Source organism: Squalius cephalus (genome assembly GCF_949319135.1).
Source record: "Squalius cephalus genome assembly, chromosome: 15".
Lineage (NCBI taxonomy): Eukaryota > Metazoa > Chordata > Actinopteri > Cypriniformes > Leuciscidae > Squalius > Squalius cephalus.
In genome coordinates, this window is record NC_137136.1 from 26,906,190 (window position 1) to 26,928,094 (window position 21,905).

Consider the following 21,905-nt stretch of genomic DNA (forward strand, 5'->3'; position numbering starts at 1 on the left):
GCTTCAATATCTCGCGGAAAAGAGATTTTCCCCTAGCGTAAGATATTACGCAGTACTCGTTCCCTCTTCTAGAGAGAACCGAGTACGTTTTATACATGAGGCTCCAGATGACAGCGTGGCATGAAAATGTACCTGTAAGAAGTCTCACAAGAGGGTGCTGCATTACATCAATCACTAAAGAGGAACACATGAATGAGGAACTATTTCCAATGGAAATGAAGGGAAACTGAACTATAATCATGGCCTCCTAATCATCCCTATATACTGATTGGCTTCATCACTGTCTCCTCTCCACCAGTAAGCTGGTGTGTGGTGGGCGTTCTGCACAATATGGCTGCCATCACATCATCCAGATGGATGTTGCACATTGGTGGCGTTTGGGGAGATTCCCCCTTCTATGTAAATCGCTTTGAGTGCCGAGAAAAGCGCTATATAAATATAATGAATTATTATTATTAAAATTAGAGTAGGCCTATAATATTAAATATTAAATTAATCTTAATGAATATAATACTAAATACATTTTTATATTATTAAATATAATATTAAATAAATCTTAATAACATTAAATAAAACTTAACAAGTATTTCAAAACACGTTTAGGCCTATGCATGCATGTATAGGGAGAATTCAGGTTGTTTGGGACACTTTTTGCCATTTAGATGACTGGAAAAGTACAAAACAATCAAAATAAACACTCAGGTAATAACACATTATAGTCACATAACACATTAACTATAGTTTAAATGTTTGTATCATATATATTTTTAAAGCTGACATTTAACATTTAAATACAAAAAAATAAGAAAAATCCACAACACCCAATAGGTTATAAAATATAGCTTATAAAGTGCTCAAAGGTTACAGGGATAATTAAAGGATGGAGTTTACTGTCCTCCAGCGTTTGAATAATGAAGTGCAATAAAGCCTTAAAAGGGGTCATGAACTGCATTATATTATTTTATAATGTTTCCTGGGGTGCACTTATAATGTGATTTTTACATAAAAGAAATAAAAGCCATTTTTCCTTCCCTGATTTTAGCCCTCTGTTTTGAACGCTCTGTTTTAAGGGGCGTGTCTGCTGTGAGACTTCAGTATAAATGCCCACTGCTGTGATTGGCTAACATTTTTGCATATGGAAAGAGCAAAAGCGTGGGACACACTTGACTAGCTGAAACATTCTAAGACTGACCTGAACACACTTAAGCCAGGGACACACTTAACGACTGTAAGGCAGATTATGAATGTAATTTGATACATATTTTTTTTTATTTCAGTCTCTCTGCAAATCCAATGTAGCTACTGTGTACCACAACCTGGCACTGCAAAACATTTAGCAGTTTTCAAAGGCATATTTATCGCTTAGTTGCTCGATCCAGTGTTAGCATCACGTCTATTATTTACTACTTGTTGAGCTCGAATCAGTGGGCAGGGCTACTGAACTTTATTGTTTGTGATGTCACCAACCTGGGAAGAAGCTCATTGTAGTCCCTACCAGCCGTTTGTTGTAGTCCTTAAAAAATCAATTTCTGTAAAAGAATATATATCTCTCTGCTTTGAACTTTGAGCGTTGTAACTTTGCAGATGTTGTTTATGCTCAAACAGCAACATTACATACTAACTAAAGTTAAAAAAGTGAAATTATAATCAAGGACCCCTTTACCTTTTGGCTTTAGAAACAGACGTTCTAAAGTTTCTATAAACATATTTTTTTATATTCAACACAAAACGTATTTACATAGTTACATTCCACTTGAAAAATAAAAATATCCAAATGTCATGTATCTGTAAATTATGATGTTTTAATAAATGGCTGCATTATCATGTATAGCATATCTTTTTATTTACTGTTGATTTTTTGACAGCACGTGAAATTGACAATTTGATAGTTATGCATGCCAAAAAAGTTTTTAAAACATTGATTACAGTTGACAGTAAATAAACTAAATGGATTCTGAACTTTCTATTCTCTAGCTCTGGTCTCTCTCTCTCTCTGTGTGTGTCTCTATTCATTCTCTCTTTATTATCACCTCAGTACCCCTTCAATCAGCCTTTGCCTCAGTCCAATCCCCCCCCCCCAGCTAGTTGTGTCATACACATTTTCAGTTCAGTGATTTTCTCGTTCATTTGTCCTTTTCTCCTTCTGGTTCTCTCTCTCTCTCTCTCTTCATGGTGTAATTCTTAATCTTCTTCTGTGGCATGCAATGGCCTCTCTCTTCCACAATTCAGCTTGCTGGACCATCTTTTTCAGCTACAAAAAAGGACCAAGAATCACTTTTTCTTTGTAAATGTTTTTCGATACATAATTTTTTCAAGCCGTTCTGCTGTTGACCTTTTAATACCTGGATTTCCACCATTTCTAAATTTTTACTGGTGTGTCTATACCAGCTTCTCATTGTGTGAGTGTGTGAGGCCTGTGGAGAGGAGGGTGAAAGCATGTACCTTGTCTGGATTACAGTGTCTCTTTCCCTCTTTTTGAAGTGTGTGGAGTGCTCAGGAAGAGGTAAGACTTTGATTAGTAATATATTATTAATACAATAGCATTTTGTAACAATGATCATTGCAACTAAATACAGATGAAAAGAGAACAAAGTTATAGGAATTACAGTTTTGATGCTTCAGAAACGTTCAATTGTGGAATAATTAAACTAACTTCAGTCAGACTAAAGTCAGACACTATTTGAGTCAAAAAATTAAAAAGTGCTAAAATACGCAGCAAATCTTTTGTAACCTTAATATATTCTTCCTCTTTTTTTAGCAAAAGAATGGACATATGCAGGTAATACAGTTCTTTATTTTTTTCCCTCTTGTTCTCCATGATTTTGTGACAGATTTTATTTCACTTGCATTATGTTATGTAGTTGCGATTAGGATATCATAGATAACTTATATGTATAATGGAAAATATTTATGATTTACTTTGGTTCAAAGCTTCTGTGAAAAAGCCTTGAATTTGGCTATTTGGTTGTTTATATTTCCATATTTGAATCAAGCTTACCTTATCCCTCAATTATGTATTTCTTTTTCTTTTCAAACTCTGTTACTAATTTAATCTCTTCCATAGTAGCATCACATACTCACATGGACAGAGTGCAGAGTTTAAGAGAGAGAGAGAGAGAGAGAGAGAGAGAGAGAGAGAGAGAGAGAGAGAGATGTCCACCGGTGCAAGAGGCTGCATTTAAGTAGCTTAATTTGATACAAAAGAATGGCATGATGAAGAATAGGAGGCTGCTCTGCTTGAACAGCAATGCCATTTTGGAACAACCCATTGTAATCTTGTGACATTCTTGTCGTAATAAGGATTTTGGAAAAGCTTATTTAGCCATATTTTGCACTGCATGCACTAAACTGGTACATAATCTGTACTAATGAGTGTCCTGAATTAAATACACAACAGCTAAAAGAATAACAATATGCTGAAATGCAAAATAATGTCCGGGTGAATCTCATGCAACCCATCAATAATTTGTCTAAATTAAATAAAGAAATAAAATCAATTATATTTTGCTTAAAATTAAGCCTATTTTAAAACTGTTTAGATGGTGATGACAACTATGTCAATTAAGCCTATTTAATATGCAAATTCTCATTATTGTACTGTAATATAATAATTAAGTATTTAATTCATGCTTGTATTTGCTTACATTTAATATTTGCAGATATAATGAAGAAAAAAAAAAGTATTCTGCGTTTTTATTTACAGTAAATTACTGAGAGAAATGAGGGGTTGTCAAAATGTGCTTCACTGACACAATGTCACAATGACATGATGTATTGTTCTTTTCTTTGAACAAAAAAAATAATTTTATTTTATTTTATTTTTCTTATATGCAAGATTTCTGTTGGAATGATTTCTACTGTTATACCTACTACACACACATTCCAGGACACTTTTTCAGGGCTGTACAATGTGTGTGCCATTGTTGTGATCCAACTCATTATTTCTGAATAGAACAGTTACTTGGTTGAGTGATGCTTTGTTCCCTGTCCATGTTTGGGACAGCATGCAAGAAGTAAACTGACAGAGGCATGGAATATGTGGCTTGCAGTTGTCATAGAGATCTCCTTGGCAACCACAGATCAATGAGAGCAACCCAACCTCCCCTCCCCACATTTTGGAGTGGAACAGGGGTTTGGGGGATATTCGTGGTCAACAGTGAGACTGAGTGGGCCTCTAATCCCTGTGTACACAGAACTGACTTGGCACCAAGCTGAAAGACCCAGACTCATATGCAAAGTTTTCTTTTGTTATCCAATAAAACAACTTTTTTTCTGCCTTTATTTTTATTTATTTTTTTGTTGCTCAGTCCCCCCTTTTTCTTTCAATTGCTAATTTCACTACATAATGTTTCAGCACTTATAACGTGTATGTAGTCTATGGGTTTGTAACCATGTATTTCCTCATTAACTTTGCATGACTTAACACTTAGCTAGTACTTCACTATGAACTTTCAGAACATAATGTAAACACTCACACACACATTATCCATAAATGCTTTGATTTATTTTTTACTTACTAGCATTTATATAATTTATGATTCCACACACATTTTCATTGACTGATTCCCATACCAACATTCTCCTTGCTGTGGCACCCTTTTCTGGTTGTGTTAGGTGCTGTGGGACAGCCAGAATGGGCTGAGTTTTTTCCTGACTGTGGTGGTTCCAGCCAGTCACCCATAAATGTGGACTCATCGCAAACACTACATGACCCAACGCTAATCCCTGTGCAGCCCCTGGGATACAACCAGCCTGGTAACAGACCATTCACCCTCTCCAATAATGGCCATTCAGGTAAATTGATCTTTTTCACCCATTCAAAATGGTCACACACTTAAGCTACTCCTAGAGATTTAAAACAAAAACTCTGACATCCACATCAGAGTGGATTACCCGTTTGCTGATCATTTTGTCAAGTCAAGTCAATTCTAAACAATCATGATGTTTATGTTAAACATTTCTTAATATCTTAATTTTTATAGCAAATTCTAACTAAATTCTAACTAAAACGCATAAAGGGCACATAACCCACACAGTTTCTGCCAATCTCATTGTTAATCTTGAGTACATATAGACTAGTATTGCATCCTTCATATCTCCTAAGAGTCTTTAGTTTTATCAGATTTATAAAAGACAGATACAGCTGTACTGCTTCTTTCCGGGAACAGTCGAGCTCCTGGAGGTGTGTCGTGGGCGGAGCTAAAAAGCTTACGTGCCGATTGCCAACAAAACACTGACATTTGATGCAGTTTTACTTACCACCTGCAGTTCCGACTCATGACTGGGATCTTTTAGTGCTAGGACCACTCCATCTTTCAGTTTAAAAAGATCTGCAAATCCAGGCGTTGTTTATAAAACATTCCATTGCTGCCCCGGAAAAGCAAACTTCTTTGGTGACATTATTGATTTCGTGGTCTTAAAACAAAATGACAAATCTTTCTCGAGCAAGTCCTGCGCTGCTGACGACTTCCGTCTTCCGACGACTTCCGTTCACACTGCATAATTTTAGGCCCGATTTCCACTTGATTTTACGAAATTGCCGACAAATGGCTGAAATTGGTGGCAATGGTGCTCGTTCATGTGAGTGACAATCACTCAGTGTGAATTATCAAAGACGTGATCTGAGAGCATCACTGATGAGTCGCAGACACCCGTGAGATATTTGAAATGCTAAATGGCATGCTTGAACCTTCGATTCAAAATCCTGCTGTGTGAAATGTGTTCTGACTGAAAATTACATCGGCGATGGCCTACAGCCAGTGAGAAAGCAAGATACAGGGCAGCGGGAAGTTCGAGGAGCAGTTATAGACCAGAATATCAGTATTTGAATAGATATGTTTACAAAAATATCAAACAGAAACAAAGCACAAACAGTTACTTAACCAGCCGCAACAGCAGCACATTGTAAAATTATTTGTTTACCTCCAACTTTTTTTGCAGAACACACAATCCTTGCTCCCCATGTCTCCCCAATCATTTCCTTCTCCATAATCTTTTTTTTCTTTTTCTCCTTGTCAACGCACAGACAATTTGGATCGCAAGCTTCTTGCGGGCTATCATTTTTTATAACAATTCCAGTCTAGCGTGAAAACTAGAACTGACGCACGCGTGATCTTGCGATCTCCTTCTCACTTCTTGCGTGTGTTTGTTTATGAAACGGACCATTTGCCAGAAGTTGTGGGCGATTCTTCCTATTGTAAAGTCATGCAATGTCAAACCACCTGTCGCCGATTTATCGTGCAGTGTGCACTCAGCAGCAATTGAATGCTACCTCAGATAGTCGAGCAGTGTGAAAAGAACAGTAGCACTTTGATGGACGTGCTCTTGCTCTCACTCTGGTTGATGTGTGTGCGCGCTCTTCCGGGAGAAGTGCCCATATAAGGAATTCTGCCCTTTATGACCATACAGGGCCATACTCGAGAAAAAAAAAACGAAAAAAAAAACCTTTCCTAAACTTAAAAAGGAAACCCGAAGAAGGATATTTTGGCACAGAAGTACTCCGTTATACATCCAAATCGTTTTTTGAAACTTTGGCCATGTTTAGGATGAGAATCCTAAACTCTTTAACTCTTTCACAGTGTAAATAAGTCACAATGCATGAAATAGCATTAGACATCCCCTTTAAGATTTAGCATTTACTTTAGATAAAGTGATACTTTTTGAAAATAGTACTTGAATGCTAAATTCCCTGTTAAAAAATCATAAATGCCTTTGCATATTGCAATGAAATTCATACATTTTTAAGAGTGGCTACTACTTTTAAGTGTCACTGTAACAACATTTTAGCATAAAACTGTGTGACAGTGAAATACTGGTTCCCACTTTATATTAAGTGTCTACTATGTACTAACATTTAAATTAATCATTTGATACAATTAACTTATTGTGTACATACATTTTTATGTTGTACTTATATTTAAAAAAATCCTGCAAGTAGTTAGATCTGTAGCCTTATTAATTTCTGTATTTACATCTACCCACCCTTAAACCCAAACATATCACCAATCATGTGCCTGACCTTACCTTAATAGCAGCAAGTATTTTGCAATACAACATGAACACAATAAGTACATTGTACTCAACAATTCTTTTTAATGTAAGTAGTAGATAAAGACAGCTAATATAAAGTGTGATCAAATGCAGTTTGTTAAACATGACCCTCTTCTTTACCTCGAACTTCCTCTTGTTTTCTCACACAGTGCAGATGACATTGCCACATTGGATGGGCTTGGCTGGGTTGCCATGGTATTATAGTGCTGTACAGCTGCACCTGCACTGGGGTAATGGAGTGGGCGTAGCTACAGGAAGTGAACACACCATTAATGGACAGAGCACTTCCGCAGAGGTGTGTGCATGTGTATCAGTGTAAATATTTTTTAAATACAGCTTAAAAATATCTCTAGACAGAGATCAATACACTGACCGTTGCATTGCTCAAAAATGTTTCTCATTGCTAGATTACTTATGTCTTTATTTAGACTGTATGCTCAGAATAGCATACTACTAGGGGGGTCAGTAGTAGGGGAAAATGTGGGAATGATTATAGGGGGCCTACAGCCCCGGAAAAGCAATTTCAAGTGGGCCCAATGCAATAAACTGTACAAGGTGACCAGAAACCTAGCGACATCACTATATACTACCATTCTACTCTCACGATTTCTGGAGAAGATAGTGTATATATAATGTGCATATATGTAAATTTTATGTAAGCATGGAATATCTACATTTGCCAAAACGTGCAGTACATAACAGACCAAACCGTATGGAGTGCAGTTTAACACAATGCAATGCAATCAAGTTTACTGTCCATTTCCAGTGTGAACCTGAATATCAGCTGTGAGTTTTAACATCCTTTTCATTATGTGATCATTTAGATTTACATTTATTCATTTTGCAGACGCTTTTATCCAAAGTGACTTACAAATGAGGTAAAGAGGAGTATGGCAAACAATTCATCGTAGAGTGGCAAATAAACACAAGAAGTGCTCATAATACAAAGTTTCAGACATTGCTTAGAGTAGAATAAACTAGAATAGGGAGGGATTAAAGGAAAGGGAAAGCATAGAATTTTTTTTTATAATGAGGTAAAGTGCTCATGGAAGAGACGAGTTTTCAGCTGTCTTTTGTATATTGTTAGGGATTCTGCATTCTGGATGAAGGTGGGGAGATCATTCCACTAGCACGGAACAGTGAACGAAAATGTTCTGGAGAGTGATTTTGTGCCTCTTTGTGATGGTACCACAAGCCGTCGCTCATTTACGCAGGCTTCTGGTAGGGATGTAGACTTGTAAGAGCGAGTGGAAGTAGGAGGGTGCTGAGCCTGTGATAGATCTGTAAGCAAGCATCAATGCCTTGAACTTGATGCGAGCAGCAAGTGCAGAGAGATAAAGAGAGGTGTGATGTGGGCCCTTTTGGGCTAGTTGAAGACAAGATGTGCTGCAGCGTTCTGAACCATTTGTAGAGGTTTGATTGCATATAATGGAAGTCCAACCAGAATAGCATTGCAGTAATCAAGCCTAGAAATGACCAGGGCCTGGATGAAAAGTTGTGTTGCATGCTCAGATAGGAAAGGCCTGATCTTCCTGATGGTTTGTAGTGCAAACCTGCATGACCGAGCTATCTTTGCAATGTGGTGTTTGAAGGTCAGCTGGTCCTCAAAGATTACTCCAAGATTTCTGATCGACCTTGATGGGGTAATTGATGATGAACCTAGCTTGATAGTGAAGTCGTACTGTAGAGACGGATTGGCAGGGAGCCAGAGAAGCTCAGTCTTTGCCAGGTTGAGCTGCAGGTGATGTTCTTTCATCCATGCCAAGATGTTCCCCAGACAGCTTGAGATTTGTGCTGCTACTGTAGAATCATCTGGTTGAAATGAAAGGTAGATCTGTGTGTCATTAGCATAGAAATGGTAGGAGAAACCATGTGCCTGTATATGATGGGTCCCAGTGATGTAGTGTATATGGAGAGGAGGAGGGGTCCAAGAATTAAACCCTGAGGAACCCCTGTGATCAGTCGATGTGCTTTGGATACCTCCCCTCTCCAGGCAACCCTGAAATATCTACATGTGAGATAGGATTCAAACCAGTGTTTCTATGATGCCCAGTGATGAGAGGGTGGACAGAAGGATCTGATGATTCACAGTGTCAAAGGTAGCAGATAGATCCAGGAGAATGAGACCTGATAATTTGGAATCAGCTTTCACAATCCGCAAGGCTTCAGTGACCGGTTGTAATGCAGTCACGGTTGAATGCCTGTTCTTAAAACCAGATTGGTAAACGTCCAGCTGGTTATTATGTGAAAAGAAAGATGATGCCTTGTTATATACAACTCGTTCAAGTGTTTTCTCTATGAATGGTAGAAGAGAGACAGGTCTGTAACTATCTACAAGTGATGTGTTTAATGTGTGCTGATGGTTGTAGTTTTGTCAGTGAAGAAATGAGCGAAATAATTAGCAGTTAAAGAGGTGTTGGAGGGGGACAGAAGAGAGAGTTGAATGTTTTGAAAAGTTTTCATGTGTTTGAAGTGCTGTTGATCTTTTTGTCTAAATATGAAGATTTTGCAGCATGTACTTCAACAGAGAAGGATGAGAGTAGAGATCGATACATACTCAGGTCAGAGTTTTTTTTTTATTTGCGCCGTTTTCTCTCTTTCTCAGTTTGGTCCGGTGTTCACGAAGAACATCAGATAACCATGGGTTAGAGGGAGTGGCACGCAGTGTTGGGGAGTAGCTAACTACAAGTAGCACAGTGAAAAAACAGCTACATTAAAACAGTGTACAAGTGGCGTTGTAGCACGACCAAAATTTTTGACGAGCCTGCAAAGCATTGAAGCAGTGCAGCCTCTTCTTCTAATTAGATCACAAACTAAAGTTGTGCATTACTGCCATATATTGTTTTATAACGCATCTTGCGGCTTTATGAAAAGACGTACAGGAGCGGGTTATTTCACATGAATCCACTGTAATTTATGAAAACAAAAGATTTTTTATCACCTAGGGGTATGACCGATGAAGCATTATTTAATGTAATGTTATAGTGATATTTTTGTAACTGTTTTGAATGACGTGTTTTTTCTACTATGTATTCTCAATGAGTTTTAGTGGCTATGGAGCCTTGCTGATTGTTGTAACTGTTTAGAATTACAATTTGATACTGTTTGATGACGACGTGTAGATTATGTGTTCTCGATGATCTTGTTAACCTACAGGGGGATCTTTGCTGATTGTTGTAACTATCACATTTTGTAACTGGTTATGATGTGGTGTTAATTATGTACTCTCAATGAGCTTAATTGTTTACAGATGGAGCTCTGTTGATTGGTCATGTGTTTATCTTAAAAGAGATTCATTTGAACATTTGTATATTCCTGATGAAGGTTGTGTGACCGAAATGTTGTTAATAAAATTAATTTGAATTGCAAGTAACGATAGTGTGCGGGAGTTCCTTATCTGCTGAAAACAAAAGATTAAAATGCTGTCTGCGTCGAAGACTTAAAGCACATTCAGGTGAATTATAGCCTTTTTAAATTGATTAATTATCCTGCTTTATCGCACTCTATATCAAATGTCTGTGTAGGAGCCTAAATGCAGTTAACTGATAAATAATTTTAATTTATGCGTTAAATAGTAATTTACATGATTCATTTATGTGGAGGAAATTTAAGGGAATATTTACAGTATTTACAGGTTGATGCAGTTAATATTTACAGTAATGCAAGGAGTTCATTTTGTAATTATCTAAAACGTGTGTGGATAATTTAAAGTGCATTTATATTACATTAGTGATATTTTGGGAATTTTGCGTTTTTCACTCAGTGACACCGTGACGAATGTGAGGGGGAGATTAGGCCTACTCGCGAGCTCCGGCAGATTTGAAAGATAGTGTGGTGTGTGTGTGTGTGTGTGTGTGTGTGCGTGCGTGCGTGCGTACTCACATTTGAAAGAGAGAATTAAAACGTCAATGCGACAGACAAATCAGCAAGACCATAGTCAATATTGGAGTAACTTTTCCCAGATGGAAAGAGCTCATGAGGAGAAAAGATTTTAAAACGGACGCCGAGGTTGCCTGCTTTCTTCTCGACAGGTAATTCAGCCTGTTGTAATTCATTTGTGTAAATTCGAAGTTTTATAGTTGCTTGTCTAACCATAGCATGGTTGTGCATAACGCCAGAACGACCTCTAGTATAACTTCATCCTCGCGTCAATGGTGAAAAAGTATTGTTTACCTTGTAACATAAATCTGTGCTGCGACGGATCACAGGTGATGAATAGTTTTAAAGGCGCAATTTTTTAAGCTATATAAAAAAAGGACACTGTAAATTTTAGTTATTTTTAATTGCTTTTACTTTGTACACATTGTAACGTTAGCCTAATCTGATTATGCTGGGATAGCCGATTCCAAGGGTGACGTTTACCTCCTGACATCTGTCCTGTAGTTTTATTCATTTTAGACGTATTGTTTATTATTGTCATGGACGAAGTCGATAACTGGAAGCCATGTTAATCTTGGAATAATACGGCCACCGTAGGAGTTAAAACGCCCTCGGAATTGAGAGGAACAGAAACTAATATTCACTGGGTAGTCATATACAATTTCACCGCTAGATGGGGGTAAAAATCACACAGTGTAGCTTTAATTGTTTGGAATACTCTCGCCAGAATTGAAAAGTTTTCTGAGTGAACAGTCAGGCAATCAGAGAGTGGAGCCACACAGTTTTTTACCTTTTTTATATCTCCTTTTCTTTTGTCGTTAGTTAAAGGTGAACTAAGTAACTTTTTTTACCTTAACTGAACAGCTTCGGAGTCATTGGAATGGTTATATTACTTATTTCGGGTTGAATGGTGGTCGTTTCGCACCCCCCTGGTGCCCGTGAGCGGAAAATACGCACTTGCAACTTTGAGCCGGCGGGCCGCCGGCCGCCGCGTCAGGAAGTCTCGCGTGATATCAGGTCTCGCGATGTAAACAATTGCTTTACGGCCAAAAGAAATCTGCTAAAATGCTGTCATTATTGCGCTCCCTCACGCTGTCCGAACCCGAATGAAGAAGACGTTTTAAAGAATGTCACATCTGCTTTGATGTCGTTGATCTACTAGCCTCTGGTGTCTGAGAATCGCCAACGAGTTTTTACAACAGTGTTGTCAAATATCTATTCCGAAGCTGTGGGGGGAGCTCTATAGAGAAACCTGCGAGCAAAAAGCGAGAATACAGCGAAGAAATCCCGAAGCTACTGAGTGCTGCTTTAATCTTTACATTTTCTGTAATATTCCTGTGCTGTTTTTGTTGCTAACTGAGTAAACGGATACATTTTTTCACGAGTGGTCCTGTGAATTTATTGATGTGGATTCGGACGAAGGGAGTGGACAAAGTGTCACGCTAGGGCTTCATTCAGTGGAAACCTACATTTTAGTCAAAAAACTCGCTCTGCACGGATTATTGGACTTTGGAACGGCCTGACTCGAGACAAAGGACGGAGGGAGGAAACTTTCACGGTGAATCTGTAAGTCGTAGCTTTCCTTGCTCTGCTGTGGATCGTTAATTGAATCACTAGGAGTGCGGTTGGTGTGCGCACCGCTGTAAGAGATAAATAAATAAAAGGACGCCGTTCGGCTGAACGACGAAGTGGAACGCATTGTGTGTGTGTTAAGTTTACCCTACGGTTTTGACATTTGCATTAATTAAGTGTGGAAACATTCGTTTGTTATGGATGAACAAGAAGACAGTGAAAAACGGACAGTAAAAATGACTGAGAAGGTTGTGGAAGAACACAAGTCTAGACAACTCCATGCACGCAGGTATAAGTTATCCCAGCTAACGAGTATGATAAAGCATATTGAACAATTGATGGAAGATGATGCAAACGCCGACATTGTTAAAAATAAATTGCGTGTGGATTTCAGTGGTTTGCAGCAAGAATTTTCCGACTTAAATTCTGGTTTGAGAAGATTTATGTCTGAAGAAGAATTCCTGGATAATCAAAATAATTGGTTTGATCTTAAAAATAAATCAATAAATGATTTCTTCTGGAAATGTGAGGAATGGATGAAAGATGTCATGAAACGCTCTGAGCAGGCTGAAGAGTGTGATAAACATGTAATGCCCACAGATAGTAGGTTTACATCATCAAAAACCACCACGAAACGCTCAAGCAGATCTGGATCACGATGTGGAAGTGTTTCATCATCATCTTCAGGCAGAATAAAGGCAGAAATGGAGCGTGCTTCATTAAAGGCAAAGGCTGCAGCTTTAAGAGAGAAGCTAGCCATAGAAAAAGAAGAAGCAGATTGGCATGCAGAAAAAAGATGCAGGGAAGCTCAGCTGCAAGCAGAAGAAAAGCGGCGAGAGGCGGAGTTTGAGGCTGAGCAAAAAAGAATAGAGGCTGCGATAAAGGCTAAAAAGGAAATGCATGCAATGCAGACTGCTCTTGCAGAGTCAGATGCAAAAATGGAAGTTTTGCAAAAATATGAGTGCACACAAGCAGCTGAGAGCAGTATAGAAGCTAATGAACAGATCGCTGAAACAAAGGTGAACACCACCTACCAACCACCAACAAAAGCACACCCCGCCTACGTCCAATCTTGAAAACAAGGCTCAGTTAGCAAGGTCACAAAGAGCCCTGCCTGCATCGAACATGGACCTCAATGATGGACCAGTGCTTAATAGTTTATGCAAGGCTATCTCTCAGCAAGTTGATGTCACTGAGTACCTTGTGAAGAATCACAAAGCCACATTACTCCCTGAGCTCACCATTCCAACATTCAAGGGTGATCCGCTTGAGTATAAATCCTTTATCAGATCTATTGAACACGGAGTTGAAGATTGCACTGGTGACAGTCGTGATCGCTTACAGTTTTTGTTGCAGTACACAAGTGGACAACCACATGAGTTGGTAAAAAGCTGCATTCACATGGAACCCTCAGCAGGTTATGCTAAAGCGAAAGAAATGCTGAAGGAGTTTTACGGCAATGACTACAAGATTGCAGAAGCCTACATAAAGGAGGCTTTGGATTGGCAGACAATCAAGTCAGAAGATGGCGCTGCACTGCAGTCTTTCGCATTGTTCCTCACAGGCTGCTGCAACACAATGACTGATATAAGCTACATGGAAGACTTGGACAACACAGCTAACATAAAGGCACTAGCTAACAAGCTGCCGTACAAACTCAAAGAAGCTTGGAGAAAGTCTGCGTGCGACCTACAAAAAAAAAAAAAAAAAAAAGGGTGAAGTTCTAGGATTTTGTCGAATTTGTCAACAAGCAAGTTAGATATTTACTACACCCACTTTATGGGAACATACAAGAAACCACCACCAGACCAAAACAACCAGTACAACAGAAAACACACCTAAAATATGCAGAGACACTCAAACCAAAGAAAGTATTCACAGCAGCAATTGTCTCCTCCCAAACTGAAAATGACAAACAACCAACGCCAAAACCACAAAACGTCTTAGTGGATGCAAACAGCAAGCCTTGTGTTTATTGCAAGGGAGAGCAACACAGTCTCACAGTCTGCAGAAAACTTAAGAGCAAGCCGCACAAAGAAAAGATTGACTTCCTGCGAAGCAAGGGTCTGTGTTTTGCGTGTTTGAAACATGGTCATATGAGTAGCAGCTGTAAAGAGAAAGCTCAATGTCAAGAATGTTCTCGACTGCATCCCACACTGCTGCACATGAACACTAAAGGCTTACGAGAAGCAGCCACAAGCGAGCGTTGTGAGCAGCAATCTGTTTCAAGTGCCCTTGTACACATGAAAGAAACTTTTGCTGTCACCGGGGCCGGTAAGGAAAACTGTGCTCTTTCAATCATTCCAGTGTGTGTCAAAGCACAAAAGGGAACCAAGGCAGTGACAACGTACGCATTTTTGGATCCAGGTAGCTCAGCTACTTTCGCTACGGAGTCTTTAATAAACCAGCTGAATATGAACGGACGCAATACAAGCATCTTGTTGCAAACAATGGGGAATGAATCTATTGTTAACACTTGCATTGTGAATGGAATGGAAATCAGTAGCTTGGATGGCAATCACTTTATTGAGCTTTCAGAGGTGTTTTCACAGAAAAACATCCCTGTAACTAAAGACAATATTCCCCGCCAAGAGGATGTTGACAGTTGGCCTCATCTAAAGGAGGTGAAACTCCCCACTATCCAAGCAGATGTTGGATTACTCATAGGAGCAAATGTTCCCAAGGCAATGGAGCCACTGCAGGTGGTTAGCAGCGTGGATGACGGCCCATACGCTGTAAGAACAATATTAGGCTGGACAGTAAATGGGCCACTCAGAGGTGGAAGTGGTATGAGGGAGACAAACACATTGACAGGAGTCACCACCAATCGTATCTCTGTAGCCAAGCTTGAAGAGCTCTGGCAACTGCAGTTCAAGCAGGACTTTCCTGATGCTGGACAAAACGAAGACATTGAAATGTTCAAAGATGATCACCAGTTTATTGACATGGTGTCTCAGTCCTCAAAACTTGTGGATGTTCATTACAGTGTTTGCCTGCCGGTGAAGAACAAGTCATTGAGCATGCCAAACAACAGATCAGTCGCAGAGCAACGTGCGTTGAACCTACGGAAAAGATTCTCCAGAGATGTCAAGTTTCACGCAGAATATGTTGCATTTATGGATGACCTCCTCAAGAAAGGCTACGCAGTGAAGCTGGATAGCGTTGAATGTCAGCCAACTGAGGGACGAACATGGTATCTGCCTCATCACGGAGTTAGACATCCAGTTAAGCAAAAACTGCGTGTTGTTTTTGATTGTGGAGCGAGCTTTCAAGGAACATTGCTGAACCAACAGCTCCTGCAGGGACCGGACCTAACAAGCTCGCTGGTGGGGGTCCTCTTAAGGTTCCGACAAGAGACCGTGGCGGTCATGGCTGACGTGGAGGCTATGTTCCACCAGGTCAGAGTCAGCGATGAAGACACAGATTTCTTCAGGTTTCTTTGGTGGCCCGAGGGGAACTGCAAGCAGGCACTTGTTGAACACAAGATGTTGGTCCACATTTTTGGCGCGACGTCTTCGCCAAGTGTTGCAACTTTTGCACTTCAGAAATGTGCTACAGATTTTGAGGATGAATTTGGTCAAGAAGTTGCCAAAACAGTGAAGAAAAAATTTTATGTAGACGATTGTCTTAAGTCAGTTGCAGATGAAGACACCGCAATTACCCTTTGCGCTGACTTGAGGAGCATGTTGGCAAAAGGTGGATTTCGACTAACGAAATGGTCGAGTAACAGTCGAAGGTTGCTCAACTCCATTCCTGAAGAGGAAAGGGCGAAGGGTTTTCAGGATTTGGACTTGGATGAAGATAACTTGCCAATGGAGAGAGCATTGGGAATCCAGTGGTGTGCCGAAACGGATCAGTTCAAGTTCAAAATCAACCTCAAGGTTCGACCACACACTAGGAGAGGCCTGCTTTCCCTCGTCTGTTCCATTTTTGACCCGATGGGTTTTCTTGCTCCAGCGGTATTGCCTGCCAAAAGAATCTTGCAAGACTTATGCCGGCAGAAGTATAGCTGGGATGAAGACCTGCCTGATAACGTCATTAAGAGTTGGAAAAGGTGGATGTCTGGATTGCAACAGCTTGAGACCTTTGGAGCTGACAGATGTGTTAAGTCAAAGCAGTTTGGTGCGCCAGTCTTTGCACAGTTACATCATTTTGCTGATGCTAGTCAAGACGCATACGGCACAACAAGTTACCTATTGCTACGCACTGCAAGCGGTGAAGCTCAATCCACCCTGATTTTGGCAAGGGTTGCGCCCTTAAAGTCTCCAACCATACCAAGAATGGAATTGACTGCAGCCACAGTTGCCATCAAGATGGACAAGCTTCTGAAGAAAGAGCTTGAACTGGAACTTAACAAATCAATATTTTGGACAGAGAGCACGGCTGTGCTGAAGTATTTGAACAGCAAAGGCACAAGATTCAAGACTTTCGTTGCCAATAGGATCACAACAATCCTGGAGCACTCTCTGACTTCACAGTGGAGATACGTTAATACCAATCTGAATCCTGCTGATCATTTCTCGAGAGGACAGACTGTTGAAGCGTTCTTGAATAGTGAAAGCTGGCTTTCAGGACCAAGTTTCCTGCTCTGTGCACTAGACCAGTGGCCCAAAAATCCAGATCCTGGAATGCTGGACATTGATGACTCAGAGGTTAAAAAGGTAGTTCAAGCACATGTTATTCAGACGCAAGAGCCCAAAGATGCTATGGAACAGTTGATGACCTATTACTCATCCTGGACAAAACTAAAACGCGCTGTGGCCTGGTTTCTGAAATTCAAAGATTTGCTTAAGGAACTGAAAGCAAAGAGAAAGGAACCAAACTCACACGGAGAAAACAGAATTAATCAGTTCAAGAAAGCTTTCAAAGGAACACACCTAACCTGTGAAGGTTTGACTGAAGCAGAAAGAGAAATCGTGAAATACTTTCAAAAACAAAGCTTCAAAGAAGACTTGACTATGCTAAAGGAACATCAAAGGGTAAAGAAGAGTAGTTCACTCTACAAGCTGAACCCTGTACTTCAAAACGGAGTCATTAGAGTTGGTGGAAGGATGAGTCGCGCAGCTATGCCAGAGGATTCCAAGCAGCAAGCCATCTTGTCAAAAGATTCACACATCACGATGCTTGTGCTGAAGCACATTCACAATGTTACAGCTCAAGCCGGGAGAAATCATATGTTGGCACAACTGCGTCAAAGATTCTGGGTCCCCGGAGCAAACGGCGCTATTAGAAAGTTCTTGTCCAGGTGCATCAGCTGTAAGAAACTACACGGAACTGCCGGTAAGCAACTCATGGCTGATCTACCAAGATGCAGGGTCCTGCCTGACAGTCCCCCATTCACAAGAGTCGGTGTTGACTACTTTGGTCCATTTCTGGTGAAAAGAGGAAGAGGGCAAATAAAGAGATATGGTGTCATCTTTACATGTCTTGCCATACGAGCCGTACATCTAGAAGTAGCATCTTCACTTGACACTGATGCATGCCTCAATGCAATTAGAAGATTTATTGCAAGAAGAGGACAAGTCAAAGAGATGTACTCTGATAATGGAACCAACTTCAGGTCGGCTGACACGGAGTTAAAGAAATCAATAAAAGAATGGAACACAAGCAAGATAGCAAAGAACTTGCAAGAGAAGGGAGTTCAGTGGCACTTTAATCCGCCAACAGGTTCTCACCACGGAGGAAGCTGGGAGCGGCTGATCCGCTCGGTGAGAAAAATTCTGAACATCTCAGTGAAAGAACAACTTTTGGATGAAGAAGGTCTCCATACCTTACTGTGTGAAGCTGAGGCCATCATAAACAGCAGGCCAATCACCCAGGCATCTTCAGATCTCAACGATTTAGAGGCCTTAACGCCCAACCACCTTTTGTTACTCAAGGTCAAGCCTGAGTTACCCCCAGGAGTGTTCAGCAAGGATGACCAGTACGCTAACCGCAGATGGAGGCAAGTCCAGTACCTCGCGGATGTCTTCTGGAAATGCTGGTGTAAAGAATATCTTATGCAGCTCCAGGAATGTCAACGATGGTCCACTCCTGGAAGAAACTTCAGTGTTGGTGATGTAGTGCTGATTGTGGATGATACATCGCCCAGAAATTCATGGCCACTTGGAAGAATTGTAGAGATTTTTCCTGACAAGAAAGGCTTCGTTCGTCAAGTGAAAGTCAAGACTAAGAGCAGCGAGCTTTGTCGTCCGATAACAAAGCTATGTCTTCTTCAAGGATCTGAGGACAATTTATAGCCTAAACTGTTCCAAAGGAAAGACCCTATTTCGGACGGGGCGAAGACCAAGAATATTTCTTTAGATAGTTTGTTAGTTAGCATGTAGGCTCCTTTAATTTAAGTTTTGAGTAATTGTTTCAAGGACATTGATAACAATTAGGGGCCGGTAATGTAGGAGCCTAAATGCATTTAACTGATAAATAATTTTAATTTATGCGTTAAATAGTAATTTACATGATTCATTTATGTGGAGGAAATTTAAGGGAATATTTACAGTATTTACAGGTTGATGCAGTTAATATTTACAGTAATGCAAGGGGTTCATTTTGTAATTATCTAAAACGTGTGTGGATAATTTAAAGTGCATTTATATTACATTAGTGATATTTTGGGAATATTTTGGGACTGTTATCGCATTTTTACCTTTAAATGCATGTACCTTTAATTGTTTGGAATACTCTCGCGAGAATTGAAAAGTTTTCTGAGTGAACAGTCAGGCAATCAGAGAGTGGAGCCACACAGTTTTTTTACCTTTTTTCTATCTGCTTTTCTTTTGTCGTTAATTAATCTTTTCATTTTCTGTAATATTCCTGTGCTGATGTTTTTGTTGCTAACTGAGTAAACGGATACATTTTTTTCACGAGTGGTCCTGTGAATTTATTGATGTGGATTCGGACGAAGGGAGTGGACAAAGTGTCACGCTAGGGCTTCATTCAGTGGAAACCTACAGTCTGTTTCTGGATAATAATTACAATGATGTCCCGCCATAGTTTATTATGAAGAAAAAAGATCACCAACATTGTTTTTTGCGCCATTGCTTTGAAAACAAAATCACGATACTGCGCTCATCACACGGCAAAGGCTGTGATCTAATTAAATAGTTTGCGGCCGGTCTCAGAAGCTCCATTAGCTCCATTCGGTCTACAAGCTCCATTAGCACATGTGTTTTGAGTTTAACATGCATTTTGACTACTCCTTTGTATCCAATTTTTTTCAATACTTTTTCTTGCATTGATGTTACATTTAATTGTGTACTTTGACAGTCAGTTTAAGATATATGCTATATTTGAGCATTATGTGTGTCATTGGATAGTTTACAAAATAAAGCAATATTCTTTGAAATCATAATTGTATTGCATTATGTTGTTTTAACCCCCAAATTTTAATTACTCATAACATCCTTCATTAACAATTATTCAGTTATTTGTAATAATGTCATTGTAAAAAAAAAATCAAAGTAGTTTCAATGTAGTCAATTCAAGTCAAGTCACCTTTATTTATATAGCGCTTTTTACAATACAGATTGTATCAAAGCAGCTTCACAGTGATAATATGAAAATAATACAACAAAGATTGTTTCTAGAAGAAAATTGCATCATCCCTGTCTGGGATGCTGATGTGGCGAGGTGATGGATCGGGTAAATTACGGTTACACTTATGAGGAAAAGTATAACTAAATGGAGAGCAGACTACGCCACCCCGTTTCACTAAACGGGGAAATTTATACAAGACACGCTGGTTCGTGACCACAGACGACAAGAGACGTGGATCAGAATACAAAAAAATATTTTTATTTTATCAACAATAATTTAATACATAAAAACTTTGAGGTGGACAAAAGTTTTGCACTGTTAAGTGTGCACCAGGCCAGAAATAAAGAAAAGAAAACAAAAATAAAGAACACAAAAACACTTTTGGGCTGAGGCTTGCCAGCAGGGAGCTAGCTGGACAGTGAGTGTCCTAAGATCACACCACTCATCAAATTCCACTCCACACAACACTCACTAGGTGAAAGACACACAGGTGCCAACGGCAAAACACTCTGTGAAGGAACCACCACCAAAAGAGGACAGACAGCTAGCTTCCCTGCACGGGGCGGGCCTTCAGCTCCTGAAAGAAGCAAAAAAAATAAAAAATAATATACTTTCACAGTTGGCTGCAAACGTATAAAATTATAATAAAACAAATTCAACAAAGAAATCGACACTCTGCAAATTACTGGGCACAGTAGTTAACCTGGCTGGTGGTGACCTAGAAGGTTCACAATATGGCCACGTTACAGCCGCCAAAGGCTATGAACAAGAGTGAAATGAACCACAAAAAAATACAATTAAACATTAAATCACAAAAATCAAATCCAGGATTACAAAAACAAAAAGAAAATGTTGCTCCCTTCACAGTCTTTGAGGAACGCACAGGGCGAAGAGCTCAAGGACAACCAAACGACTGGTGGTGATATACATTAAGTGGGGCTAGATTATGCCATCACATGCAGCTACGTCATGCATGGACGGACAGCTCGGAAACTAGCCACACACAAGTACCACCAGCGTTTACAACCATATGCAGATACAATATAAACTAACGAAAACAATTAATGAATCACGCTGTCAGTGATATTAAATGGCAGCAGAACAAAACAGTGCCGTCTTAGCGACATTGTCAATGGAGCATTTTGCCCCCAGTCCACAGTGATGAACCGATCACAAGTGGTTTAATGCACTAAAAAAATGAAAACAATTAATAAATGAATTTAAAAAAACACCCACCTCAGGTTATTCAAGTGGTTAGATTGACCTACCCAATGGTAGATCGCTAGACCCACAGAAGATTCAGTAACTCACACGCAGTCTCGTTCACAATAGGCAACCCACAAGTGTACAGAGATGTTACATCTGCTCAAACACATTAGCCGCGCTATGATGGAAACATGGGTTTACCGGAGATCACATCAAAACAAACGTTAGTCTGTCAGAATAAACATACCTCGGATAGGGACAGCCTGCACCCAAAAGCAACGTCGCCTTGATTCGAACAGTAACCTGGCTCCCACGGAACTGCGTACGCACCCACAACAACGTCCGTGACGATGACGTATATCCAGGTGGCCTGAACTCCGCCTTAAGTAAGCCAGGGGTGGCTGCCGATAGGCTGTCACCCCCTTCACTCAACACAAATCACAGGGCGGAATCTAGCCCGCCTTGCCACACTGAGGAGATTAAAAAGATCAGGAAGATTATTTATAAAGTAATCTTTAGTGGCGGAAAGTGATAATTCTGCCATATTTGTAACAGGGAGTTGGTTTTGCAGCCTTGACTAAATGAAGTTTACACAAGACTAGATAATGATCTGAGATGTCATCGCTCTGCTGCAGAATTTCAACGGCATCAACATTGATTCCATG

At 39.8% G+C, this 21,905-nt stretch overlaps 2 protein-coding genes across 6 annotated transcripts in view; both read left to right on the forward strand.

The window, feature by feature from the left end:
- The window catches only part of LOC307173066 (uncharacterized protein), a gene marked incomplete at its 3' end in the record, with an annotated part of 4,563 nt that extends 3,226 nt beyond the window's left edge, over positions 1–1,337 (forward strand). The window contains exon 5 of the mRNA XM_079895869.1: positions 1,278–1,337. Within this exon, the coding sequence (XP_079751995.1) occupies positions 1,278–1,337 (60 nt within the window). The remainder of the gene's footprint in view (positions 1–1,277) is intronic.
- An 824-nt stretch (positions 1,338–2,161) lies between these two features.
- The window catches only part of ca14 (carbonic anhydrase XIV), a 62,609-nt gene continuing 42,865 nt past the window's right edge, over positions 2,162–21,905 (forward strand). For all 5 annotated transcript variants that reach the window (XM_079895313.1, XM_079895314.1, XM_079895315.1 and 2 more), the window contains exons 1-4: positions 2,162–2,503; positions 2,759–2,779; positions 4,615–4,794; positions 7,200–7,345. In XM_079895313.1, the coding sequence (XP_079751439.1) occupies positions 2,437–2,503; positions 2,759–2,779; positions 4,615–4,794; positions 7,200–7,345 (414 nt within the window). In that variant the 5' untranslated portion in view covers positions 2,162–2,436. The remainder of the gene's footprint in view (positions 2,504–2,758; positions 2,780–4,614; positions 4,795–7,199; positions 7,346–21,905) is intronic.